We start from the raw sequence: 23,139 nt of genomic DNA on the forward strand, positions 1-23,139 counted from the left end.
TAGACTCGCCTTATAAGAAATTGTTGAAAGATGTTCTTTAGAGAGAAGGAAAATGCTATAGGTCAAAAACTCAGATCTACATAACAAAAGAGTTTGAGAAATAAAGATAAAATCTTTTATTTTTCTTATATGTTCTTTGCTTTTTTTTTAGCCACGCTAAATGGTATGTAGGATCACTAGATGCAAGGAGTCTTTAACCACTGGATTGCCAGGTAAGTTCCTATTTTTCTTATTCTTAACAGATTAAACAGTTAACCATTGGTTCAAAGGCATAACAGCAACAATGCATTGGAAGATTATAGCTTATGGGTAAATGAAGTGCCTGACAGCAGTGTTACAAGAGACGGGAGGGAGGTATTAGAACTATTCATTACACAGTACCTGCACTGCCGTGAAAAGGTATAATGTCATTTGAAAGGAGACTTAGATTAGCTATAAAAGTATATTGCAAACTGTAGAGCAATGACTAAAAAGAATTTTAAGGAGGTATATTGATATACAAAGAAAGAAAACTGAGTCATACAAAATGCTTAATGAAAACTGGAGAAGGCAGGAAGAGTAGACAACATAAAAGAAATAAAGAATGACAACAATGAGCAGAAACAGCTATGTATATGGTTGTATATATGATTGATACTAATACAGCCGTATCAGCAATCACTTTAAATGTGAATGGTCCTAATATGCCAATTAAGAAACAGAGACTATGACCCAGCTATATGTTGTCTTTAAGAAATCCAATTTAATTACAAAGACACAGCAATTTCCCTGGTGATCCAGTAGCTAAGACCTTGTGCTCCCAATGCAGGGGGCCCAGGTTTGATCCCTGGTCAGAGAACTAGATCCCACATACTGAAACTTAAGGTTTCTCATGGCACAATTAGGGGTTTGCATGCTGCAACTAAAGATTCCCCTTGCCACAATTAAGACCTATGCCCAGGCAAACAAATATTTTAAAAAAATTTTTTAAATAAATAAATATAAAGACTCAGATCAAAAGTAAAGTGATGGAGACAGATAAACCATGCTACACTGATCAAAAGAAAACTGCACTAGCTAAATTAATTTAGACAGATCATCTCCTGCAATATCTTGGGATATAATCAAATCAATATATGGTATATATGGGACATGCCAATCAGGTCCATAGCTCTAGGAGAAGTGTTTGAGAAAAGTCTGAATGTTTATGTATGTTGGCTGCTTTTTTCTGCCTTTAGCTAAGGTCTGTGAGAGAGATAAGTCCAGGCAAGAGCTAGCCAGTTGGAAGGTAAAGTGGAATGGAATACATTTCCATTAAGGAGGTTTTGAAAAGTCTTTCTTGAGTGCTCTTTACCAGACAATGGGAGCCAGACAGATTAATAAAGTTTGGTTCCTTTCCAACCCAAGTCTATTGCTTCACGTGGCCTCAGGGTATCCATCATGATACTTCAAGTGTGGGTTTGTGCCATGTGCCACCCAGTGAATCAAAGCAGTGATTCCTCTGGCTTAAGAACTTTTCCCTGACAAGAGGTATGGCTATGGTTACAAAGGAACCTTTGGACCAAGGAACTGAATATAAGGAAAAACACCAGAAACATGTTAAGAGTCCTTCAGGAATCTGTAATTCTTTAACCCCCTAAAGCAAACCTCAGGGTCCTCAAAATACAACCTACACGAGCGTGTACTCTTCAGTACCACTTCAGGTGTCGTCTCAAGGAGGATAATTGATGGAAGAACCTTCCAGAGGCAAAACCAAAGGCCACAGATGATAATGAACAAGGAAATTCCTTGGCAGAGCCAGGGTCTAATGGAGAGACACACTTTATTGCTGGAGCAGAGAGTCTCAGTGGGTATTACATCATTGCAGTGGTCCAGTGATTACTGTTTCCCTCCCTTTCTTTCCTTTTCTGGAAGAGCATTTTTATGATCCTGTTCCTCATTTGTTGTTGTTGTTCAGTTGCTAAGTTGTGTCTGACTCTTTGTGACCCCATGGACTGCAGCATGCCTGGCTTCTCTGTCCTTCACCATCTCCCAGAGTTTGCTCATACTCATGTCCGTTGAGTTGGTGATGCCATCCAACCATCTCATCCTCTGTCATCCCCTTCTCTTCCTGCCCTCAATCTTTCCTGCAGCAGGGTCTTTCCCAATGAGTTGAATCTTTGCATCAGGTGGCCAAAGTATTGAAGCTTCAGCATCAGTCCTTCCAATGAATATTCAGGGTTGACTTTGTTTAGGATTGACTGGTTTGAACTCCTTGCTGTCCAAGGGACTCTCAAGAGTCTTCTTCAACACCGCAGTTCGAAAGCATCAATTCTTCACCTACTGATATTGAAGGGAAAAGTTCTTAGAAAAGGCTGATGTCACCCTCACAGATAACCTGCTACATGCTAAGTCACTTCAGTCATGTCCGACTCTTTGCGAACCCATGGACTGTAGCGCTCACCAGGATCCTCTGTCCATGGGATTTTCCAGGCAAGAATACTGGAGTGTCTTGCTGTTTAACCTGGGGGTCATTTAATGTATGATGAATTTATATGTTTATCCTCGGCATTATCTTTAGTTGCTAAGGCTGTGGAGAAACAGGAACTCCTATTCATTGCTGGTAGATATGCAAATTGGTACAACCATTGTGAAGTGGAGTTTGGCAATATCTAAAAAAACCACACATGTGTTTGTTTTTGACACAATACTTGCCCTTCTAGGAAGCTGTCCCAGGAAACACCTTCAATTATATGAAAATACTTTAGCCCAAGATTGTTCATTGCAATATCATTTGTATTAATAATTGTACTCTGATGTCCAAACATAAGAAAGTAATTGAAGTGTGATATTATTCATACAGTGAAATATGATAGAACTATAAAATAACAATAATAAGAATGATCTCTATAAACTCAGTTCAGTTCAGTCGCTGAGTTGTGTCTGACTCTTTGCAACCCCATGAACTGTAGCACTCCAGGCCTTCTTGTCCATCACCAATTCCCGGAGCCTACCCAAACTCATGTCCATTGAATGGGTGATGCCATCCAACCATCTCATCCTCTGTCGTCCCCTTTTCCTCCTGCCTTCAATCTTTCCCAGCATCAAGGTCTTTTCAAATGAGTCAGCTCTTGGCATCAAGTGGCCAAAGTATTGGAGTTTCAGCGTCAGCATCAGTCCTTCCAATGAATATTCAGGACTGATCTTCTTTAGGATGGGCTGGTTGGATCTCCTTGCAGTCCAAGGGACTCTGAAGAGTCTTCTCCAACACCACAGTTCAAAAGCATCAATTCTTTGGCGCTCAGCTTTCTTTGTAGTCCAGCTCTCACATCCATACATGACTACTGGAAAAACCATAGCCTTGACTAGACGGACCTTTGTTGGCAAAGTAATGTCTCTGCTTCTTAATATGCTGTCTATAAACTGACATAGTATAATTGCCAGAATATATTAAGTGAAAAAAGGAAAATCTACCTGTAGTAGCAATTCTCAAAATGTAGTGCACACACACCCTGGGGTCCCTGAGACATTTGCAGGTGGCCCATGAGATCAAAACTATTTTCCTAATAATATGAAGCCACCATTTGCTTTTTTTCAGAGGTGACATTTACACTGGTTGTGCAAAAGCAATAGGGTAAAACTGCAGGGACTATCACAAATCAAGGCTGTGCCATATACATATACTAGCATGTATGCTTCGTTAAAAAAAAAAAAAAAGACAATTTCCCTTAAGAATATTTGGGTGAAGCAGTAAAAATTAGTAATGTTATCAGACTTGACTTGAGTTCATGTCTTTTTAATAGTCTGTGTAACTGGACTTTCCTGGTGGTGCAGTGGATAAGAAGCCCCTGTCACTACAGGGGACACAGGTTTGATCCCTGGTCCAGGAAAATCTCACATGCCTCAGAGCAGCTAAGCCAGTGCACCACAGCTACTGAGCCCATGTGCAGCAACTACTGAAGCCCGAGGACCTAGAGCCTGTGCTTCGCTACAGGAGAAGCAACTACAAGGAGAAGCCCACACACTGCAGTGAAGAGTAGACCCCACTCACCACAGCTAGAGAAAGCCTGTGTGCAGCAACAGAGACCCAGCACAGCCAAAAATAACATAGATGAATTACTAGTCTGTGTGACTAAATGGGAAATACCCATGAAGCACTTCTGACACACAGCACAATAGTTACCTCAAGGAAAAGTATTTCTGCTATTGTTTGAGTCACAAGCTGAGCTAGCCACTTTCTCATGGAACACCATTTTTACCTGAAAGAATACCTGCCAGACAAACTTGTTATTCACACATGGGTATTTGACAATTGTTTTTATTTTTCTCAAATACAAGTGAGGTGAGCTTCTCCAAGGAAACAATTGATACTATATACTGCCAATGGCAAAACTCAAAACTTTCAAATCGGAATGGGAATTTGGGGAAATTTCTATCCACCACTGTAGGCTCTTTGGGTTCTTGGTACTTGAAGACTTTTCTATTGGTGTGAGAGATGACATATTTTTAATATATTTTAATTTAATTTTATTTATTTGGTTGCACTGGGTATTAGTTGCAGCACAGGATCTCTTATCTTCATTGCAGCATGTGGGATCTAGTTCCCCTACCAGGGATCAAACCTGGGCCCCCCTGTGTTGGGAGCTCGGAGTCTTAGCCACTGGACCACCAGGGAAGTCCTCAGACGTGATAATATATCAAATAATTTTTGATACTGTATGATGAAATGTGTCCACATTAGGAAGACCTTCATACTTCAGTGCATCATCATTTTCCAAATGCACAAAATCCTGCATGGCTAAAGATACAACCAAAGTATAAGAAAGATCTGTGTGACCCCATAGACAGCAGCCTACCAGGCTCCTCCGTCCCTGGGATTCTCCAGGCAAGAACACTGGAGTGGGTTGCCATTTCCTTCTCCAATGTATGAAAGTGAAGTTGCTCAGTCATGTCCGACTCTTCACGACCCCATGGACTGCAGCCTACATGGACTGCAGCCTACCAGGCTCCTCCGTCCCTGGGATTTTCCATGCAAGAGTACTGGAGTGGGTCGCCATTGCCTTCTCCATAAGAAAGATCAATGGATTATAAGGTAATAGAACTTTTAAAAGTTTATTAATATGCTTTCAGAGTCCACACTGCAACTACCTTTTAAGAAACTACTACTGCTGAGTTTTAGGGTAGTATCAAAGAACATACACAATTTTCTAAAAAGACTGTTAAAATACTCTTCCCTTTTCTAACTACATATCTGTTTGAGGCCAGGACTCTTTATATGCTTCAATGAAAATAATACACTGCAAGAGATTGTATGAAGCAGGTAGAGAATTTAGCTTCATTTCATTAAGTCAGACATTGTAAAACCATGCCTTCTTTCTTTCTATTCTTTTTTGTTTGAGAAAATGGAGTTATTTTTCATAAAAATATATTTATATTTCAGGAGCTTATTACTGTTCATTTTAATCAAAATAATAAATAAATATTTTTGACAACTTATCAGGATTTTTTGTTTGTTTGGCTGAGCCATGAGGCATGTGGGATCTTAATTCTCCAACCAAGGATTGAACCTACGTCCCTTGCATTGGAAGCTCGGAGTTTTAACCACTGGACCACTGGAGAAGTCCCTCAGTTTTAATTTCTAATGCAGTAAATATAACAGAGAAAGCCCACATACACAAAAGCTCTTTCAGTCTTCAACAATTTTTAATTGTGTGAAGAGGCCCTGAGACTAAAAAGTTTGAAAATTGCTGATCCATAGTGTACCACCTATTGTATAACAAAGAAACATACATCTATCTGCTTTTTTTCTTTTTTGGTAAAATAGATATAGGAACGGAGAAGGCAATGGCACTCCACTCCAGTACTCTTGCCTGGAAAATCCCATGGACGGAGGAGCCTGGTGGGCTGCAGTCCATGGGGTCACTAAGAGTCGGACATGACTGAGCGACTTCTCTTTCACTTTTCACTTTAATGCATTAGAGGAGGAAATGGCAACCCACTCCAGTGTTCTTGCCTGGAGAATCCCAGGGACGGGGGAGCCTGGTGGGCTGCCGTCTATGGGGTCGCAGAGAGTCGGACACGACTAAAGCGACTTAGCAGCAGCAGCAGCAGCAGATTCAGGAAGTAAAGACTAGAAACTAATGATCCTACAGGAATTCCCTGGCAGTCCAGTGATTAGGACTTAGTTTTTCCACTGCAAGTATCACGGTTTCAAACCCTGGTTGGGAACTAAGATCCTGAGTGCCTCTCTGCGTGGCCAAAAAAGAAACTAATGATTGTGGGTATTGACAGAGATTACCTATAAGGTGGGAGGGATCAGCAGAAAGCGAACCTGCCATTTAGTTTTGATTTTGGAATCATGCTGTTTTGCATACCAAAAAGGTCATTATCGCCATCATAATGATAAAATCAAACAAATGTAGGACAACCAGAGAAAGGAATATAAATGTAATAAATGAACCAAAAGAAAGAAAGAATAAAAATGAACCTAAACGTATTTCAAAACAGTAACAGTCATATGGAAGGAAGAACTGACTCAAGTAACTTCTGAACATGGTATTTTGACCTTACACACTCAGACTAAAGAGAACAAAGAAAGGAATATTGAATTATAATAGTCAGTTTGTTCTTTGTAGAGGCAGGGTTGGTATATTCTAGGATTGAACAAGTAGTCATTATCTTGAGGGTAATGAGAAACAGGTTCCTTACTGTCAGAGAAGAGTTGCAACCATGAAAAACAAGAAGACTGAAAAGAGTCTGTGGTGTTGAATTGAAATTGGAGCTATCAGTGTGAATTCATGGTTTTCAACTGGATGCAGTGTGTGTGTGTGTGTGTGTGTGTGTGTGTGTTCTTCTTCTGTCTATTGAGAGGACCTAGAAGCAATGACAATCCAGTAGTAATATGCACTTCGCACATTTAGAGCCCAGATCTCAGTGTCTGTACATCTTTTTCTACCGAAAATGACCAGGGCTTCTTGGAGAAATGGTAGATTCTAGGGTTGGGCCAGGAAAGCCAGTATGAGCCTGGAACAAAAAGTTGTACCAGAAAATAAGAAAATCCTCAAAAAGTGATGGAGTAATAGTATCTCAAAAGCACCGTCTCTAATTTATTTATATAAGTATTTCAATATGCTTGAACTTCTTCACTGGAGGGATTTTTGAGAGGCTGCAATTAATAAATGTGAAATATATTGGAAAGATTAAATACTATACAACATTCATATCTCTTTTGCATCTGCTCTGGGCTTCCCTGGTGGCTCAGACTGTAAAGAATCCACCTGCAATGCAGGAGACGCAGGTTCGAGCCCTGGATCAGGAAGATCCCCTGGAGAAGGGAATGGCTACCAAGAATACTCCAGTATTCTTGACTGGAGAATTGCATGGACAGAGAAGCCTGACAGGGGGTCACCTGGGAAGCCCCAATAAGACCAGGTGCAGCCAAATGAATAAAGAAAAATAAATATTTTAAAAATAATAAAAGTTCCAAAATAAAGGTAAATGAGAAAGTAACAAAATTCTGACACATGTTATAAGGGGCCAGGACCATGATGACATCATGCTGAGTAAAATCAGCCATACTCAAAGGGACAAATACCTTAGGATTCAACTTAAATGAGGGACCTAGGATTGTCAGATTCATAGAGACAGGGAGTAGAATAGGTTACCAGTGGTTGAGGAGAGAGGAGAGGGTGTTTAATGGGTCAGAGTTTCAGTTTGGGAAGATGAAAAAAGTCAGGGAGATGGATGGTGGTGAAAGGTTGTACAACAATGCAAATGTACTTAATGTCGGTGAACCGTGCAATTAAAAATGGTTAAAATGGTAAATGTCATGCTGTGTATATTTTACCACACAAACAAACAAACAAAAAAAGAGGGTTGATAACCCCAGCTTCAAACTGAGGTTTCATTCTACAAAAGCAGGTAAGGAACTGACTCCTTCCCATCAGAGAATATCTTGCCAATCAAGGTGAGAAACAGCCCATTTAAATAGAAGTTATGAGCAGGCCCTGGGAGGCAGGCTTAATCACCACAGTCACTAGCCAACAGCCTGTTTGCAGGCTGACACCTCCCAGGGATGTTTGGAGAAATCCAGCCTTTTCCAAGCCTTTCACACCCTTTGACCTCTGCAGTGTGAACAGGAAAAATAAAGTCGTGTAAAACAGCTGACTTATGCATTCTGAATTGTGACTCCTGCCTGAAAGCTGGCTCTATCCTGGCCTGAAGGGGTTCCCATTCTCATCTAGTTACTCATTATTTTTTTATAGTCTAAACAATGGTAAAGTGTTTTCTATATTTTAAGTGTTTGTAATAATTGCATGTACAGACTGAAATAGGTTCAGTAAATCTTATTTTTAGAAACTTAAAGTACCAAGCAAAAAAAAAAGTTCCCATTTTCATAGGCACAATGAAATTTCAAGTCTTTAATCTTTTAAAACCCTATTCACTAGGCAGTTTGCCTCAAACTTGTTCCAGAGAAAACAGCAAACTTCATCTCCATGAAGTACAGCCAAATGTCATCATTTTCTACAGAATAAGGCCTGACCCCATCTCAGGCTCATGTGTGCTCACTTTAGTCGTGTCCAACTCTTTGCAATCCCATGGACTGTAGCCTGCCAGGCTCCTCTGTCCGTGAAATTCTCTGGGCAAGAATACTGGAGTGGGTTGCCATTCCCTTCTCCAGGGGATCTTCCCAATCTAGGAATCAAACTCGGGTCTTCTGCATTGGCAGGTGGGTTCTTTGGCCTCTGAGCCACCAGGGAAGCCCTGTCACTGGCTTTAAACAACAGGCCTGTGTGTGGGTGCTAAGTTATTTCAGTTGTGTCCGACTCTTTGCTACCCTATGGACGATAGCCCTCCAGGATCCTCTGTCCATGGGATTCTCCAGGCAAGAATACTGAAGTGAGTTGCCGTGCCTCAAATTCCTGCCAACTCTACTTCCTCCAATTTTTTCTTTTAATGTTTATTTACTAATCTGGCTGTGTTAGGTCTTCTGTGCTTTCCATTACTTTCTATTACTCCCTCTGTATTTGCCAAATCAGACCACCAAACCTCAGAATAAGCACCCCCTAAGTATAGGGGCTGGACTAAAGGGTACACCCCTTTCTAGTACATCTGTGCTTTGCTGAGTGGCTGTCACTGGCTTTATTTATTTTTAAAAAGATTTTATTATTTTTACATGTATTTATTTTATTTTGGGCTGTGCTGGGTGAGTGTTTCTCAAGTTGCGGTGCGTGGGCTTCTCACTGCAGCGGCTTCTCTAGTTGTGGGGCGCAGGCTCTAAGATGCGTGGGTTTCAATAGTTGAGGCACACAGAATCAGTAGTTGTGGCTTCTGGGTTCTAGAGCACAGGCTCAGGAGTTGCATGGGCTTAGTTGCTCCCACGGCGTGTGGGATCTTCCTGGACCTGGGATTGAACCCGCATCTCCTGCACTGGCAGATGGATTCTTTACCATTGAGCCACCCAGGGAAGCTCTGTCACTGGCTTTAAAAAACATGCCTCCTTTCCCTCAAATCTCTGCCAACTCTACTTCCTCCAGTTGTTTTTCTTTTAATATTTATTTATGTATCTGGCTGTGTTGGGTCTTTATCACATCATGTGGGAATCTTTTGTTGTGCTGTGTGGGCTCAGTAGTTTTGGCACAAGTTCTTAGTTGCCCCAAGGCATGTGGGATCTTTGTTCCCCAACCAGGGATCAAACCCGTGTCCCCTGCCTTGTGAGGCAGATTCTTAAGTTCCTCTAATTCCTCCAATTTTTGAGATGCCCTGAACAGCTTATCTTTTCTCATCCTTTCTCCTCCTGGACACACTCACCTGTTGTTCTTTTCTTACTTATTTTCACACCAACCAGCTTAAAAAAAACCCAGCTTGACACCTATCGAGGACACAAGAATAGCTGTCAGTCTTTGTCAAATGAACCACTCTTTCAGGTCACACGAGAGCCACCTGTAATTGTGTCTGTACTGTGGTGTTAAGGATAGGCAGATTTAAAAAAAAAACTTAAAAGAGAAACATCACTTTTTATGATGATTAAAAGTAAGAGAATCCAAGCTCATTGCAGAAAACTTGCAAAGAGAATGGGTAGGCATAATGCCACCCACTCAGGCACAGGCATTGATATTTAAGGTGACAAATTGTCAAATTTTGCAATAGATGAAGCTGAATCCTGAAAGAGAGGTATATAATTTTAGTTTAGTTGTGTTTCTATGGACATTCAAATAAAGTCTGGAATGGGCGTAGTTAGAGAATAGATCTGGAGACCCTCAAGGTAAAGTCCTGAGGGAAAAGTATAAACTCTTCTTGCATGTCCTACAAACCTTCTCAGCTTTCCTTCTGGAGAACAGTTGATAACTGGGACATCTGTTCTGTTAGAGGGGTGGAGGTGAGGCATTCTAATCCCACAGCTAATCAAGGGGGAGTGAGTGTAAACTTCCCATTCCAGGATTTTCAGTTTGTGTTTTTCCAGCTTAGCCCACCTGTTACCAGATAAGGATTCCTTAACAGTAACTTATTCAAATCTTCTTAACACAACTCAAAGTCCAGCAGTCACAATTTATATTACTTTTTCCTGGATTAAAGTTGATTTTTGCATTTACAGAGCAGAAATGATTGGACTGTGGCACTTTGCAAAACAGTAAGAGAACTATTTTCTGGATGAGTGAGGGAGAAATGGGAGGAGCAGGTGTATGTGTAAGTCACATTAGAGACGAAACTTGGCCTAAACACCATCTTTAGTATGAAAAATGGGTAGGCTACTTTGTGAACTGGATTTCAAAGCTCCATGGAGGGGCTTGTATTTCAGACTGGGGAGGAGGTGCCCCAAGAACCCCTCCCTTCCGTCATTTTTTTTGGAGGCTCAACAAAGTGACAGAAGGCAAAGCACTGTGGTTACAGAAGCATTAATCCCTTTGGTAAATGCACTTTGTGAGCAGACAGATAAGTGACAAATGACTAATCAAATAGAAGCTTGTGGAGGTTTGGCTTTATTCTTTCCCATAAAAAAACTGGTAGGAGGAACATGTTTTATCACATGAAGGCAAAGCATTCCTAACTCAAAAAATCTAAACCCTGTTTTTAACTGGTTTGTTTAGTTTTAAAAATGAAATGGGATTCTTGTGAAGTATAAAATATTTAGGATTAGTTATTGTTCTGTGATTTCCAATGAGGGATAATGTGTCCAAGGATTATGAGGGATTGGGGGGAAAGGAAGGAAGGGAGAGAGGGAGGGGGGAGGGAGGAAAAGTCATCAGATAAGCTATGAGGATTCTACTCTTTTCAAACCCAATGGTCAGAATATTATGTTTTAAAACTTTGGAATAAGGCCTGTTTGTGTTTTAATGTTACATCTGACTGTTCTGGCTGAAAAAAACTGGATACTGGAAACAAAACTAGAAACAAATCTTTCTAGACTTCATTCCCTCATCTTCTATTCATTTTTCTCTGTCTCTCTTACACACACACACACACAAGAGAAGGAGATAATTTGCCTTAAAGTCCATTGTAGTCATGACTTTTTTTAAAGTCATATTTTTCTTTATAGTCAGTAAAGTAAAACAACATTTCTATAGACCTCAAAGAGAGATACTGATTTGGTGAATGTGCTCTCTGAACCAAGGGGGAAAAAAAATCAGTGCACATTGTCTGACAAGTTCAAATTGAAGAAACTGATATAAATGTTTGAGGGTAGCACTGTCCAAAGAGAAAATGTACCACAGTTACTGCTCTAACAGGGGCTAGCAGAACTACAAGCTTTAAAGCCGAATCTAAGCATAAACGTGGGGCTTCCCAGGTGGCCCTTGTGGTGAAGAATCCGCCTGCTAATGCTGGAGACCCAAGAGACGCAGGTTCAGGAAGAACCTCTGGAGGAGGGCGTGGCAACTCACTCCAGTATTCTTGCCTGAAGAATCCCATAGACAGAGGAGCCTGGCGGGCTACAGCCCGTGGGGTCACAAAGAGTCAGGCACAACTCAGCAACTCAGCACACACACAAACATAAAATGTAATTGGTCTCTCTGCTAAGAAGAAAATGTTTACCCATAGGAGGAGAAATAGCTAGAAAGTAAAATACAATTGGGCATAATTCTGAGACTTCTTAGCCCTTTCAGTAAACAAACCATTTAGCCCAGAGAGGAAGGAGTTACTGCTGAGACAAGCAGAGAATTAACTCTAAGCTTATCCAGAAGTGCCTGGGTGTCTGGGATTGGCTTCAATATAATATAGGAGAGAAGGAAGTCGGTGAGAGTATAGATGAAGCAAGACTGGCCATGGGTTGATAATTGTTGAAGCTGGGTGATTATTATTTGGGGATTTATTACACTAGGACCTCCACTATTATATTTACATTTTACATTATTTAAAAAAAAAAAGATATTCTAGGCAGGGCAAAACCCTTGGTTTTGAGATCACCTGGCTATTTTTAAGATTTTTTTTTTTTTAAATAAAATGTTTTCAGGACTTCCTTGGCAGTCCAGTGGTTAAGACTCCACACTTCCAATGCAGGGGCTCGGATTCAGTCCCTCCTCAGGAAACTAAGATCTCACAAGCCACATGGCGAAAGCAAAAGAAAAGTATTGGAGACTAGCAGACATATGTATGAATTTGTTGCCAAGTGCAAGCGGAGGGAGAGAGACAAACAGGGACAGATTTAGACATTTATTTTCCTCTGCTAATCGACCCTATAAGTGTGTTGCTGAGGAGAGCTTCCAAGATGGACTGGAAAAATAAAACAAAAGTTTAATTTTTTTTATTTTAAAAAATTATTTTTTTAATGTAAGTTTTAAAAGTGTATCCAAGTAGCTTGGCAGTAAATATGTTTTCCTCCCTTTTAAGGGAATACAGAATAATCATTTTGGCTTTTGCATGACATCCTGTGGAAAGCTGATGAAACACTTTAGGAAACAACTTGTCCCCTGTACTAACACACCCACCAGTAGAAGAGAAAGCCTTCACTTGAACGATCCATGCCATTTACTGGGTATGTGGACTCCAGCCCTACATCCACAACTTTTGCTCATTCATTTTGAGCAAAGCATCTTACTCTCTTCTTACATATTATAATGCTTGACCAAATTTTGTAAAATGTGCCTGCATCAGAATTAACCTTTCCAGTTTTGCAGATCTGGCCATCCAATTCAACAGGGTAAATGGTTTGACACCCTCTGATACTTCTTGGAAATAGCAACAAATAATGAAATCCCAGGGTGTCACTGGGGGTTATTTACACTTGCTAATGATTAACCGTCCCTGGTTCAGTGGACTGCAGAATCAGACTTTCAAGGCCCCAAATACAGCTCATCCTATTTTAGACCCTTGCTTAGGTTTTTATAGAAGATCTTCAAAAATCCCCTCCAGCTCAAACCAGAACAAAACTTGTGTCCAATAAATGGGGTTTGGTACATAAATTATATTCATAGTTACAATGGACTATTATTTAGTCATCAAAAATGATAGACCCACTTTGTAAAAAAAGGTTAAATTTTTTATTTTGGGGGCCCATGTAGCATGTGGGATCTTAGTTTTCCAACCAGGACTCGACTCCATCCCTGCAGTTGGAAATGCAGAGTCTTAACCACTGTCTACCAGGGAACTTCTAAAAGAAATTATTTAAAGAAGGAAAATAAGTCAGAAACTCAGATCTCCATAAAGAAAGGAAGAGCTCAGAAGAAGGAATAAGGTAAGGTAAAATCAAATGATGATGACCAGTCTAGACTGGGCACCTGCCTTCTCCAACTTCATCTCATATACTTTGTCTCTGTCTCTCATATATCAGGTTTGTACAAAAAAGTATAAGAAAAACAGACCCTCCTTCATTCTCTTCCCCTCTTCCTCCAAAGGTAGACTTTGTTAATATTTCCCTGGTATCATTCCAAAAAACTACACATAAAAAATTGTACACAAAAGGAATACTGTTATAATGTTCTGTACTTCGCTTAAAAAAAACTTATATATATATATATTATCAACCTTCCTCTATCAGTGCAGTCTAATCTACTTTGCTGTTATAATGACTGCACATTAAACTTTTCATGTTTTTTTTTCATGTTTCTGCTTATTTGGATTCTTTTTTTTTTTTTTAATGTGAACTGCTTATCTATAGACTTCGCCCAACTTTTTAAAAACAGGATTATTTTTTTCCTCTGACTTATATGAGTTCTATATAAGTTCAGTAAATTGATCTTCTGCCTGACATGTGCCGACAGTATTTTTTCCTAGTTGTTTTGCTTTTAAAAATTTTATGAATTTTCCCTCACACACAAGTTTAAAAAAAAAATACAAAATACTTATACACATGTGTATCTTTTACTGTGTCTTGGATTTTCTGTCCTGGTTACAAAGGCCTTCCCTACTCCACGATTGTATTCATGCCTCCTTCCAGGACAAGTTGTCTCAGCCTCAGCACGACTGACTTTCAGACAGAATGATCTTTCCCTGGAGGTCTGTCCTGTGTGCAGTGAAATGGCAGCACCCTGGTCTCCATCTGCTAGAGGCCAGAAGCATTTCCTCCCCTCCAACTGTGACCACTGGCAGTGTCTCCAGACATCTTCAAATGTCCCCTGGAAGGCAAAGGTGCCCCTTGTATTCCGCCTGGAGAACCACTGTTCTAGAACACACAGAGGTGCATTATTAATTACTCTAACATTTCAATCTGAATTCAGATGAGTTTTATTTTTGTTAGAAGAGTAACATAGCCAGCTTCATTCTATGTTTGTTTGGAGGATACTTGCTTTACAGTGTTGTGTTGATTTCTGCCATACAACCATGTGAATCAGCCATAAGTATACATGTCCCTTCCTTCTTGAACCTCCCTCCCACTCCTCCACCAGTTTGATTTTTAAGGAAAAGTAGTTCACTGTCCCAATTCACTTTATCTCTGATCTGAAAAGTCACCTTTACCAAAATTGAAATGTCCATATCATAGTCTAAACTGTCGCATTGTTGTGTCCTCACTGTTTAATCTCATTATTAACTTCAAAATACACTTTAATATTTGAAGGGGCTTCTGCTGCCCTCCTCCCATCCCTAACTTGTCTTTCAGAATTTCCCTGGCTTTCTCCAGATGCTTAATTTTGATGAAGTGTAGCAAGTAAAGAAAAAAAATCCTGTTGGTATTTTAATGTAAATTGCTTTTAATTTAAAGACCAGTTCAGGGAAGATAAACATCTTTATGCTTTTGTTATTGACTCTTGCTGGAAGGGATAAATTACGTCTTTTATTTTACTTAAGTCTTCCTTTATGTCCCTCAGTAGGGTTTTAAAGTTTTCTTCATAAAACTTGCAGTTATTTCTTGTTAATTTTATTCCTAAATATTTCATCATTTTATTGCTGTTATAGGTCCTCTATAGCTTTCAGAAGAGGTAATGGTGATAAATGGAAACGTGTGAGTGGATTAACCCTTTGGTGGAAAGAGGAGAAAGGGACTAAGTTAACAGGTAGGGTATTCTGAAGGTCTTACTTTTACCTTATAAATTTGGTACTTATTCTAAACAATATGTATGTATTTTTTTCTTTTTTTAATCGGGAGACATCTCTCCCCCTGTACTCACTATTTGTCCATCTAACCCCGTTCCTTTAGTTCTCTGTCAAATGCTTTTAGGCTTATACAAAAACAGGTTGGTTCTTACAATTTTAAAAAGAGAAGAAAGGGAATTCCCTGGTGGTCCAGTGGTCAGGACTTCACGATTTCACTGATGAGGGTCCCACTTCAATCCCTGGTCAGAGAGCTAAGATCCCCATCAGCAGTACTGGCAAAAAAAAAGAGGAAGAGAAGATAAAAACCCAACAGAATAGAAAACTTGACAAAAGTTACAAATAAGTGAATAGAATAAATAAATACACAAAAACGTGCTTACCCTCTCAAACCAAGACATGTGAACCTTAAAAAAAAGCTGTCATTTATTTGCCTAAGAGATTGGCAAATAGGAAATTCATTTATTTATCTTTCGACTGCTGCACCGCATGTGGGGGGTGATCTTAGTTCCCTGGGTTGGCAGGGTAGAGCCTCAACCACTGGGCTGCCAGGGAAGCCCTTTGAAATTGATTGGTAATATGCAGTGTTAGTTAGGGTGTAAAGAGGTTTTCAAATACCTAAGAAGATTGGGTGGGCAGTTTGGCAACATCTGTGAAAATGCTGAATGCACAGACCCTTGACTCAGCTAGGGAGGCCTACAAATATACTCTTGCAAGCTCCTGAAAATCTGCATATAAACTGACATCCTGCTCAGGCATTCTGGTTCAGTTTACAATCTGAAGGAACTCTTGGGATTGGTTAGTGTCTATGCTCTATCAGTTGTTAAATATTTTAAACATAATTGGACTATCTCTTAGTGCTTAGGTACAAACTAGACACTAGACCCTTTTAATGCTTAGCACTAAAGAAACTGTTACATAAGTGAAAAAAGAAAATTGCAGAATATCATTATTGTTTGGATGAGGGACCAGGGGTCAGAACGGGGTGGGGATGGAGGGGACGAATGACTGACCTGCCCTTCTTCACCTGGCAGCTAGGGATGATAATAAGGCATGCTTCTTAGGATGTTGTCAGGGATAAAGATAAAATATGTGAAATATTTAACACTGCCTGGCATGCTATTTACAATAACAGATTGTATTCTTATTAATGATTCTTACCATCTCATTTTCATGCATCATTTTGTTTGATAAATATTTATTGGGTCCCTATGATGTGTGAGGCCCTGTACCAAGTGCATGAGGATTTAGTAATTCGCACACATTTTAGTAGGGGAAAAGTGAAAGAAGAAAGTGCTAGTCACTCAGTCATGTCCGACTCTTTGCGACCCCATGGTCTATCCATGGGATTCTCCAGGACAGAGAATCCACTGGAGTGGATTGCCATTCTCTTTTCCAGGGATCTTCCTGACCCAGGGATTGAACCTGAGTGTCCTGCATTACAGGCAGCTGCTTTACCATCTGAGCTACCAGGGAGGGTCTGGGGGTGGGGGGGTGTCAAAGGACAAGCACATTAACAGTCAAATAAGCAAAATAATTAAAATTGTCATGTCGTGGAAAAAAGAAAGGGTTGAGTTGGAGCTGTGGTTCTCAACCAGGGGTCTTCCTGCCCACCCCAATTTCTGTCCCCTCTGGAGGACATTGGGAATGTCTGGAGTTTTGTTGTTTTTTTGTCACAAGCTAGGGGGAAGGTGTTATCAGCCGGATTGGTTAGCCACCAGGGAAGTCCCCTACAACCAAGAGTTTTTGTTGTTGTTCAGTTGCTAAGTTGTGTCCGCCTCTTTGCAACCCCATGGACTGCAGCACACCAAGCTTCCCTGTCCTTCACCATCTCTAGGAGTTTGCTCAAATTCATGTCCCTTGAGTCAGTGATGCCATCCAACCACCTCATCCTGTCACTCCCTTCTTCTCCTGCCTTCAGTCTTTCACAGCATCAGGGTCTTTTCCAATGAGTTGGCTTTTCGCATCAGGTGGCAAAATATTGGACTTCAGCTTCAGCATCAGTCCTTCCAATGATTATTCAGGACTGATTTTCTTTAGGATTGACTGGTTTGATCTCCTCACAGTCCAGGAGACTCTTAAAAGTCTTCTCCATCACCACAGTTCAAAAGCATCAATTCTTTGGTACTCAGCCTTCTTTAATTCTCACATCTACACATGACTACTGGAAAAAATCACAGTTTGGCCTCTACGGACCTTAACTGCCAGGGAAGCCCCCTACAACCAAGAGTTATCCAGCCCTAAACAGCAGTTGAGAACTACTGAGCTAGATGGTGGCAGCAAGGGTAGCTAAATTTAGGTGAAGTGGTTACAGAAGACTCCTCTGAGAAGGTGATATTTAGGCCAAACTTCGGGCTTCCCAGGTGGCATTAGTGGTAAAGAATCTGCCTGTCAATGCAGCAGACCTAGAGATGAGTGGGGAAGATTCCCTGAGCATGGCAACCCACTTGGAGAATCCCCATGGACAGAGGTGGGACATAGGTGGGACATGGTGGGACAGAGGAGTCCATAAAGTTGTAAAGAGATGGATAGGACTGAAGCGACTTACCTCGCATACAGGCCACCCTTTGGTGAGAAACGTCAGATATGCAGCCAGTCCTGTGCGGCCATCCCAGGCAGAGTGGACTTGAAAACAACTAATAACAATGAAAAACCCCTTACATTTGTATGTAGTATACATATGCGCATATGGAGAGTGAAATAGTCAATTAAGAGGTCTTTCCTATTTCACTTTGTATACTTTTCCTGCTTGTAGTTTTGAAAACAAGCTCCTTCTCTTTTTGTAAAGAAAAAATGAGTGGTTTTAAAAAAAGGACAAAATGCAGGTAGATTGGAAGGGAGCTTCTGGTAAAACTCCACATAGATTTCAGAGAAGAGGCAGGTTTTAAAGTAGCCTCCATGTGTTCAGATGGCTCTTGTATCATAATCTGTGGTCAGTTTCTGCCCTGTACTGCCTTCTTTATCCACCAGACCTTCCACCAGACATGCCTGAGAACACTTGGCTTAAAGTCTGGGCTTTCCTGGTGACTGAGTGATAAAGTATCTACCTGTAATGCAGGAGACAGTGGTTCGATCCCTGGGTTGGGAAGATCCCCTGGAGAGAAGGAAATGGCAACCCACTCCAGTATTCTTGCCTGGAAAATCCCATGGTCAGAGAAGCCAGGTGGGCCACAGTCTGTGGGGTTGGACACCACTTAGCAATTAAACAATTTATGTCCAGTTGCTGCTGCTGCTGCTAAGTCGCTTCAGTCGTGTCTGACTCTCTGCGACCCCAGAGACGGCAGCCCAACAGGCTCCTCCGTCCCTGGGATTCTCCAGGCAAGAACACTGGAGTGGGTTACCATTTCCTTCTCCAATGCATGAAAGTGAAAAGTGAAAGTGAAGTCGCTCAGTCGTGTCCGACTCTCAGCGACCCCATGACTTCAGCCCACCAGGCTCCTCCGTCCATGGGATTCTCCAGGCAAGAGTACTGGAGTAGGGTGCCATTGCCTTCTCCGTACTTGGTTTTATACCTTTTAGCTTTGTTATGTTTGGATGTGCTATCTTGACTTTAGGGAAAAAATCATAATTATCTACCTTATTAAATGAGAATTAAATGAGGTCATTTAAATTAAGTGTTTCTTAAACTGTAAAGCACAATACTACACTTGGTCTTAGCCAAAAGGGCAGAGAAGCGATGGGGTCACAGAGTTGGACAGGACTGAGCAGCTGAACTGAACTGAAGGCACAATATAGAAACACGATGTTGAGAATAGAGAGGTTAAAAAGAAAAAAGAAAAAAAGTAAAAAAAAAAAAAAAAAAGAGAGTAGAGAGGTTAAAGGCTGTGCTCAACAATGATCTTTTTTTCTTTGTCCTGATGAGTTCAAATCCCCTCTAGGTAAAAAAAAAAAAAAAGGCCTGTGGCTGCAGAGGTAAAAAGCGAGGCTGGGAAGAGGAATGCAGGCTTGGAGAAAAGTGATTACTAACAGAAGTAGTAGCACAAGTTAACTATTCAGGTAACCGAGGGGAGGAGAGTTATCCTGATAAGGCTAATAGAATCACCACACTGATGGGTTGTGGGTCCTTGAAAAGACAATGGGTGGCTTCTCCTTGAGCAGCCCAAGACCCTCTGACCTGAGATGTGAAGAGATGATTATAGAACCCTTATGTGGAGCCCAGCAGTCTGCGTATTTTATTCAAAAAAAAAAAAAAATCTGTCCTCTAGTGAGGAGACTCAAAAGGGATCCAGTGACTGTGAGTCATCCTTCCTCCAAAGACAGTGCTGGGTGGAATCAGGCTTTATTATCCAATCACTTGATGGACCAAGTATCAAAATAATAACACAGAATGTATTGATACACTTCCCTGGCTTATTTGCCTTTCCAAGTTTCATTTTTGAGTTTTTGCCTTTGAAGAGTTTGCAGCTGTGAAAAGTAACTGAAGTCTATGTCTTTTCTTGGCCTTGAGGCAGCCTGGGAAGATAAGACACCACATGGACCTGTGTGTGCTTGGAGGGGGAAAAAAATAATGGTGTAAAACGTCATCAAGTATCTCCTCTTTCTTCACTCAGGCAGCTTTCCAATATAATTAATATTCACATGAAGTCAGCAAATAATATGTAGTCAATGTGAATCCACATTTTTCCCCCCAAACAGGGGAAAGAATCTTTAAAAGTCACTGGATCAGCCCTGCCGGGTACGTGAAGGGACTCACAGAGCCAGAACTGAAACTTGTTTTTCCACCTTGAGAGAAGCAAATAAACAAAAATATCCTAAGCAATTGCTGGTTCCTCAAGCCCACTTTGTGGAGCTGTCTTCTTGGCCTGTGTCACGCAGACTCCAGGCACTTTCTTCCAGAATGCCCCAAAATTTCAAATCTAAAGACAAGTTTGGGACAGGCTCTGGTGTGGGGGGGCGGGCGGGGGTGTGTGTGCCGTGTATCACCCAGAAGGGTCCCCGGGTTCCTCTCAGGGGCATCTTGCCAGCTTTAGTGACTGCTTCGATGTGATTCGCTCGAGGAAAAAGGTGAGCATTGCCCGGATCAAGCCGTACTTACAGCGAGAGAGGAAAATTTGACTTTTTCCTCCTCCTCGCAGTTTCAAAGAGACTGTTAATCCTCTGCGCCGCTCCCCACTTCCCCTGCAAAGTTGGTTTTCTAGCTGTGAACTCCGTTCCCATCTCGGTTGCCTGCGAATCGCCGTCAGGAGCTAAGCTGACTTGGCCGGAGAAAAGGACACCTTTGTGCACAGAAGGAGAGCCCCCGCGTGGCCGAGCGGAGGCACGCGGAAGGAGATGTTTCGGGCGCGCGCCGAGGCCGGCGGCCGGGGGAGGGCGAGGCCCACCCGGAGGCAGAGTGTTTCGTGGAGCCGCTTCGAAAGCGGCCGAGGCAGTCGGAACGGCTTTCGAAGTCAGCAAACAAAGCGTCTCCGCAGTAACGGCCCAGCTCCTGCCACTCAGGCGGCGGCGGCGCAGCGTAGGCGCCCGGCTCCTCCTCCCGCGCCCCTCCCCCCCCCCCCCCACCAGCTCCCCGTCCCCAACGGCCGCGAGCCGCCAAGCCCGGCGACCGGCCGTCCTTCAAACGCCTGGAGCGCCCCGGACCCGGACCCGGCGGCCCCCTACCCGCCCCGCGTCGGTGCTGCGCGTGGGCGCAGCCGCTGATTCGTCTCCAGCCGGGCAGGGAAGAACCCGCAAGGGGCAGGGGAGCCTCCGGGTTGGTGGTTTCCCCCCAGGCCTCGGTTCCCCGCTCGGCCGTTTCAGACGCGTGTTCTCTTAGGTGTCGAGCCGTCGGCACACCGCTGGGGGAGGGAGGGCAATCGAAAGGTTGCCGCCTTTTTAGAGTGACGCTGTTCTCCTTGTTTATTCATCTTCAGTCCTGTAATTGGAAGAAAAAAAACAACACGCAAGCTTTGTAAACTCTGGCCTTAAGCCACTCGGGGGGTGGGGTGGAGTGGGTGGGTGCCTTGTTTTGGGAGGGTGAGTGCGTGGGAGGCTGGTTTTAATTTTCAGTGTAATCCGACAACAGAGGCTCCAAAGTTTTAGTCAGTCATGGTTTGGCCGCCTTATTTCTTCTTGGGTTGAACCTTATTTCCACAGAACTTCTGCCGGTTCTTCATCGAGGTTACAAAACAAAGAGTGCAGAGCACAAGCTGGTGGCAGACTCGGGCGCTGACGTCTCTACCGGGCTTATTTACTTTTTTTTTTTTTTAATGATGGGGAAAGTCTTAGTGTGGCATGTGACAGTTCGTTGACTTCAAAACAACGGGACAGACACGCAAAAACTACACCCAGAGGAGAGGGCGGGGAGGGGGCTGCATTTCTTGAAATCAGCCTAAAGCATCTGGACTTTTAAAATGGGTAATTTCATCCAGGAACTCCCGCTGGAGCCCGCCTAACTCTCAACCAAAATAAACCAACAGGAACATGTGTTTACTTAATAGTTTCTGTTTGAAATACCGGGGCGTGGGGGTGGTGGGGGAAAAGGGGTCCCCTAGCAGGATGTTCAGTCCTGAGTAGACCGTTTACCGAAACAGACGAGGGGGTCCGGGGATGGGGTGTCAGGCCGAGTCTCAGGCGGGGCGGGCGCGCGTCCGGGCCATCTCCAGGCACCGACTTTTAAAGAGCATGTGAGCATGACAAGTGTCTGTCCGCAACATGTCAGATTTCGAAACTGCTTTGCAATCCAGTCCGGAACTCGCAGCTTTAGCCGGGGGCAACAGACTTTCGCCTAGGGTGTCTGGGTCTCATCCTCCCCCCATCGCCCCGCCCGCCCCCCACTGTTGCTTTGAGGAAGAGCCCCGGGAGAAGAACAGTGCGTCGCTCCGCGCCCGCGCGTGTCAATGGCAGCAGCGCGTCCTGGAAGAAGTTGGTTCTTTTCCCGAATACTTTTCCTGCGCAGCCCCGCCCCTTGAATCAGCATCGGCTGTGTACTCCTGCGGCCTGAGTTGGGCCGGTGGAGTTGGGGCAGCTGTCAAAATCTAAAGGGAAGGCTTTTTCTTCCCTGGGGTGGAGGAGGGAACGGCATTTCCCGCCCCCCCCCCCCCCCCCATCTGTTGCAATTTCCTAACCAAACGCACCCTCGCCAGACCCTGGAAGAAAGGCCCAAGGGAGCAACTCAGGGCGCTTGGCTGGTGTCGCCGCCGCCAAGCCGGGGATGCGGGCGGCGGGCGCGCGGCGGGGATAAGGGATCGCGTTCCTGAGCCCGGCCGTCCCCATGAGGGACCGGTGACAGCCGCCCCGGGGGCGCGGGGTGAAGCGGCGCGGCCCGGGCGCTCAGAGCGGTCCTAGGCTGTTGGAAGGTGCGGGGGAGGGGCGGAGGAGCGGTGGGGCGGGCGGGGGACGGGGCGGGCGGCTGGGGGCGGAGGCAGGACCTCCGGTACCTTCCCTCCTTGCCTCGCTCACTCTGACAGCGCCGAGGTGCGCCGAGCAGGAGCCGCGAACAAAGGAACGGAGTGGGGAGGGGAGCGAGTTGGGCGAGGGAGCGTCCCCGGCCCGCTGCCAGAAGATCCCGGCGGGAGGAAGCCCGAGTGTCACTTGAATTCCGCCCGAGGAGCGGGCGCCTGGGATTCGAGCGCCGCCGTGTTTAGCAATAACGGCTGGAGCGCGTCCTCCAAGTTACGGGAGAGTCGGCCGGGAAGGAGGACGACCGCTCGGTCCCTCCGTCCCCGTTCCTGGTCCCTCGAGACCCTCGCTGTAGCCTGGCACTGGCCGGGGAGCTCCAGAATGAAAAGCAAGAAAGGTAAG

At 43.4% G+C, this 23,139-nt stretch overlaps 1 protein-coding gene, 1 long non-coding RNA gene and 1 pseudogene across 9 annotated transcripts in view; 1 reads left to right on the top strand and 2 right to left on the bottom strand.

Annotated features, from left to right (window-relative positions):
• TGIF1 (TGFB induced factor homeobox 1) overlaps positions 1-23,139 on the top strand; it is a 31,833-nt gene that overhangs the window by 1,060 nt on the left and 7,634 nt on the right. For 3 of the 8 annotated variants that reach the window (XM_086373108.1, XM_086373109.1, XM_086373110.1), the window contains exons 2-3: positions 152-212; positions 15,286-15,383. In XM_086373108.1, the coding sequence (XP_086229234.1) occupies positions 181-212; positions 15,286-15,383 (130 nt within the window). In that variant the 5' untranslated portion in view covers positions 152-180. Of the gene's footprint in view, positions 1-151; positions 213-15,285; positions 15,384-15,692; positions 22,695-22,800; positions 23,135-23,139 lie in introns of those variants that run through there. The other 5 variants (XM_086373112.1, XM_086373111.1, XM_086373113.1 and 2 more) reach the window with 3 other exon arrangements.
• Positions 14,235-18,083, bottom strand: LOC147346098 (uncharacterized). Its single transcript, XR_015153917.1, has 2 exons — positions 17,969-18,083; positions 14,235-15,695 (listed from the first exon to the last, which is right to left on the bottom strand). It is a non-coding gene; the product is annotated as an uncharacterized LOC147346098 (long non-coding RNA).
• On the bottom strand, positions 18,986-19,098 carry LOC147346099 (U2 spliceosomal RNA; annotated as a pseudogene).

This window comes from Bos grunniens, chromosome 24 (genome assembly GCF_055505025.1).
Source record: "Bos grunniens cultivar Pamir isolate PY7600 chromosome 24, Bosgru_T2T1.0, whole genome shotgun sequence".
Taxonomy (NCBI): domain Eukaryota; kingdom Metazoa; phylum Chordata; class Mammalia; order Artiodactyla; family Bovidae; genus Bos; species Bos grunniens.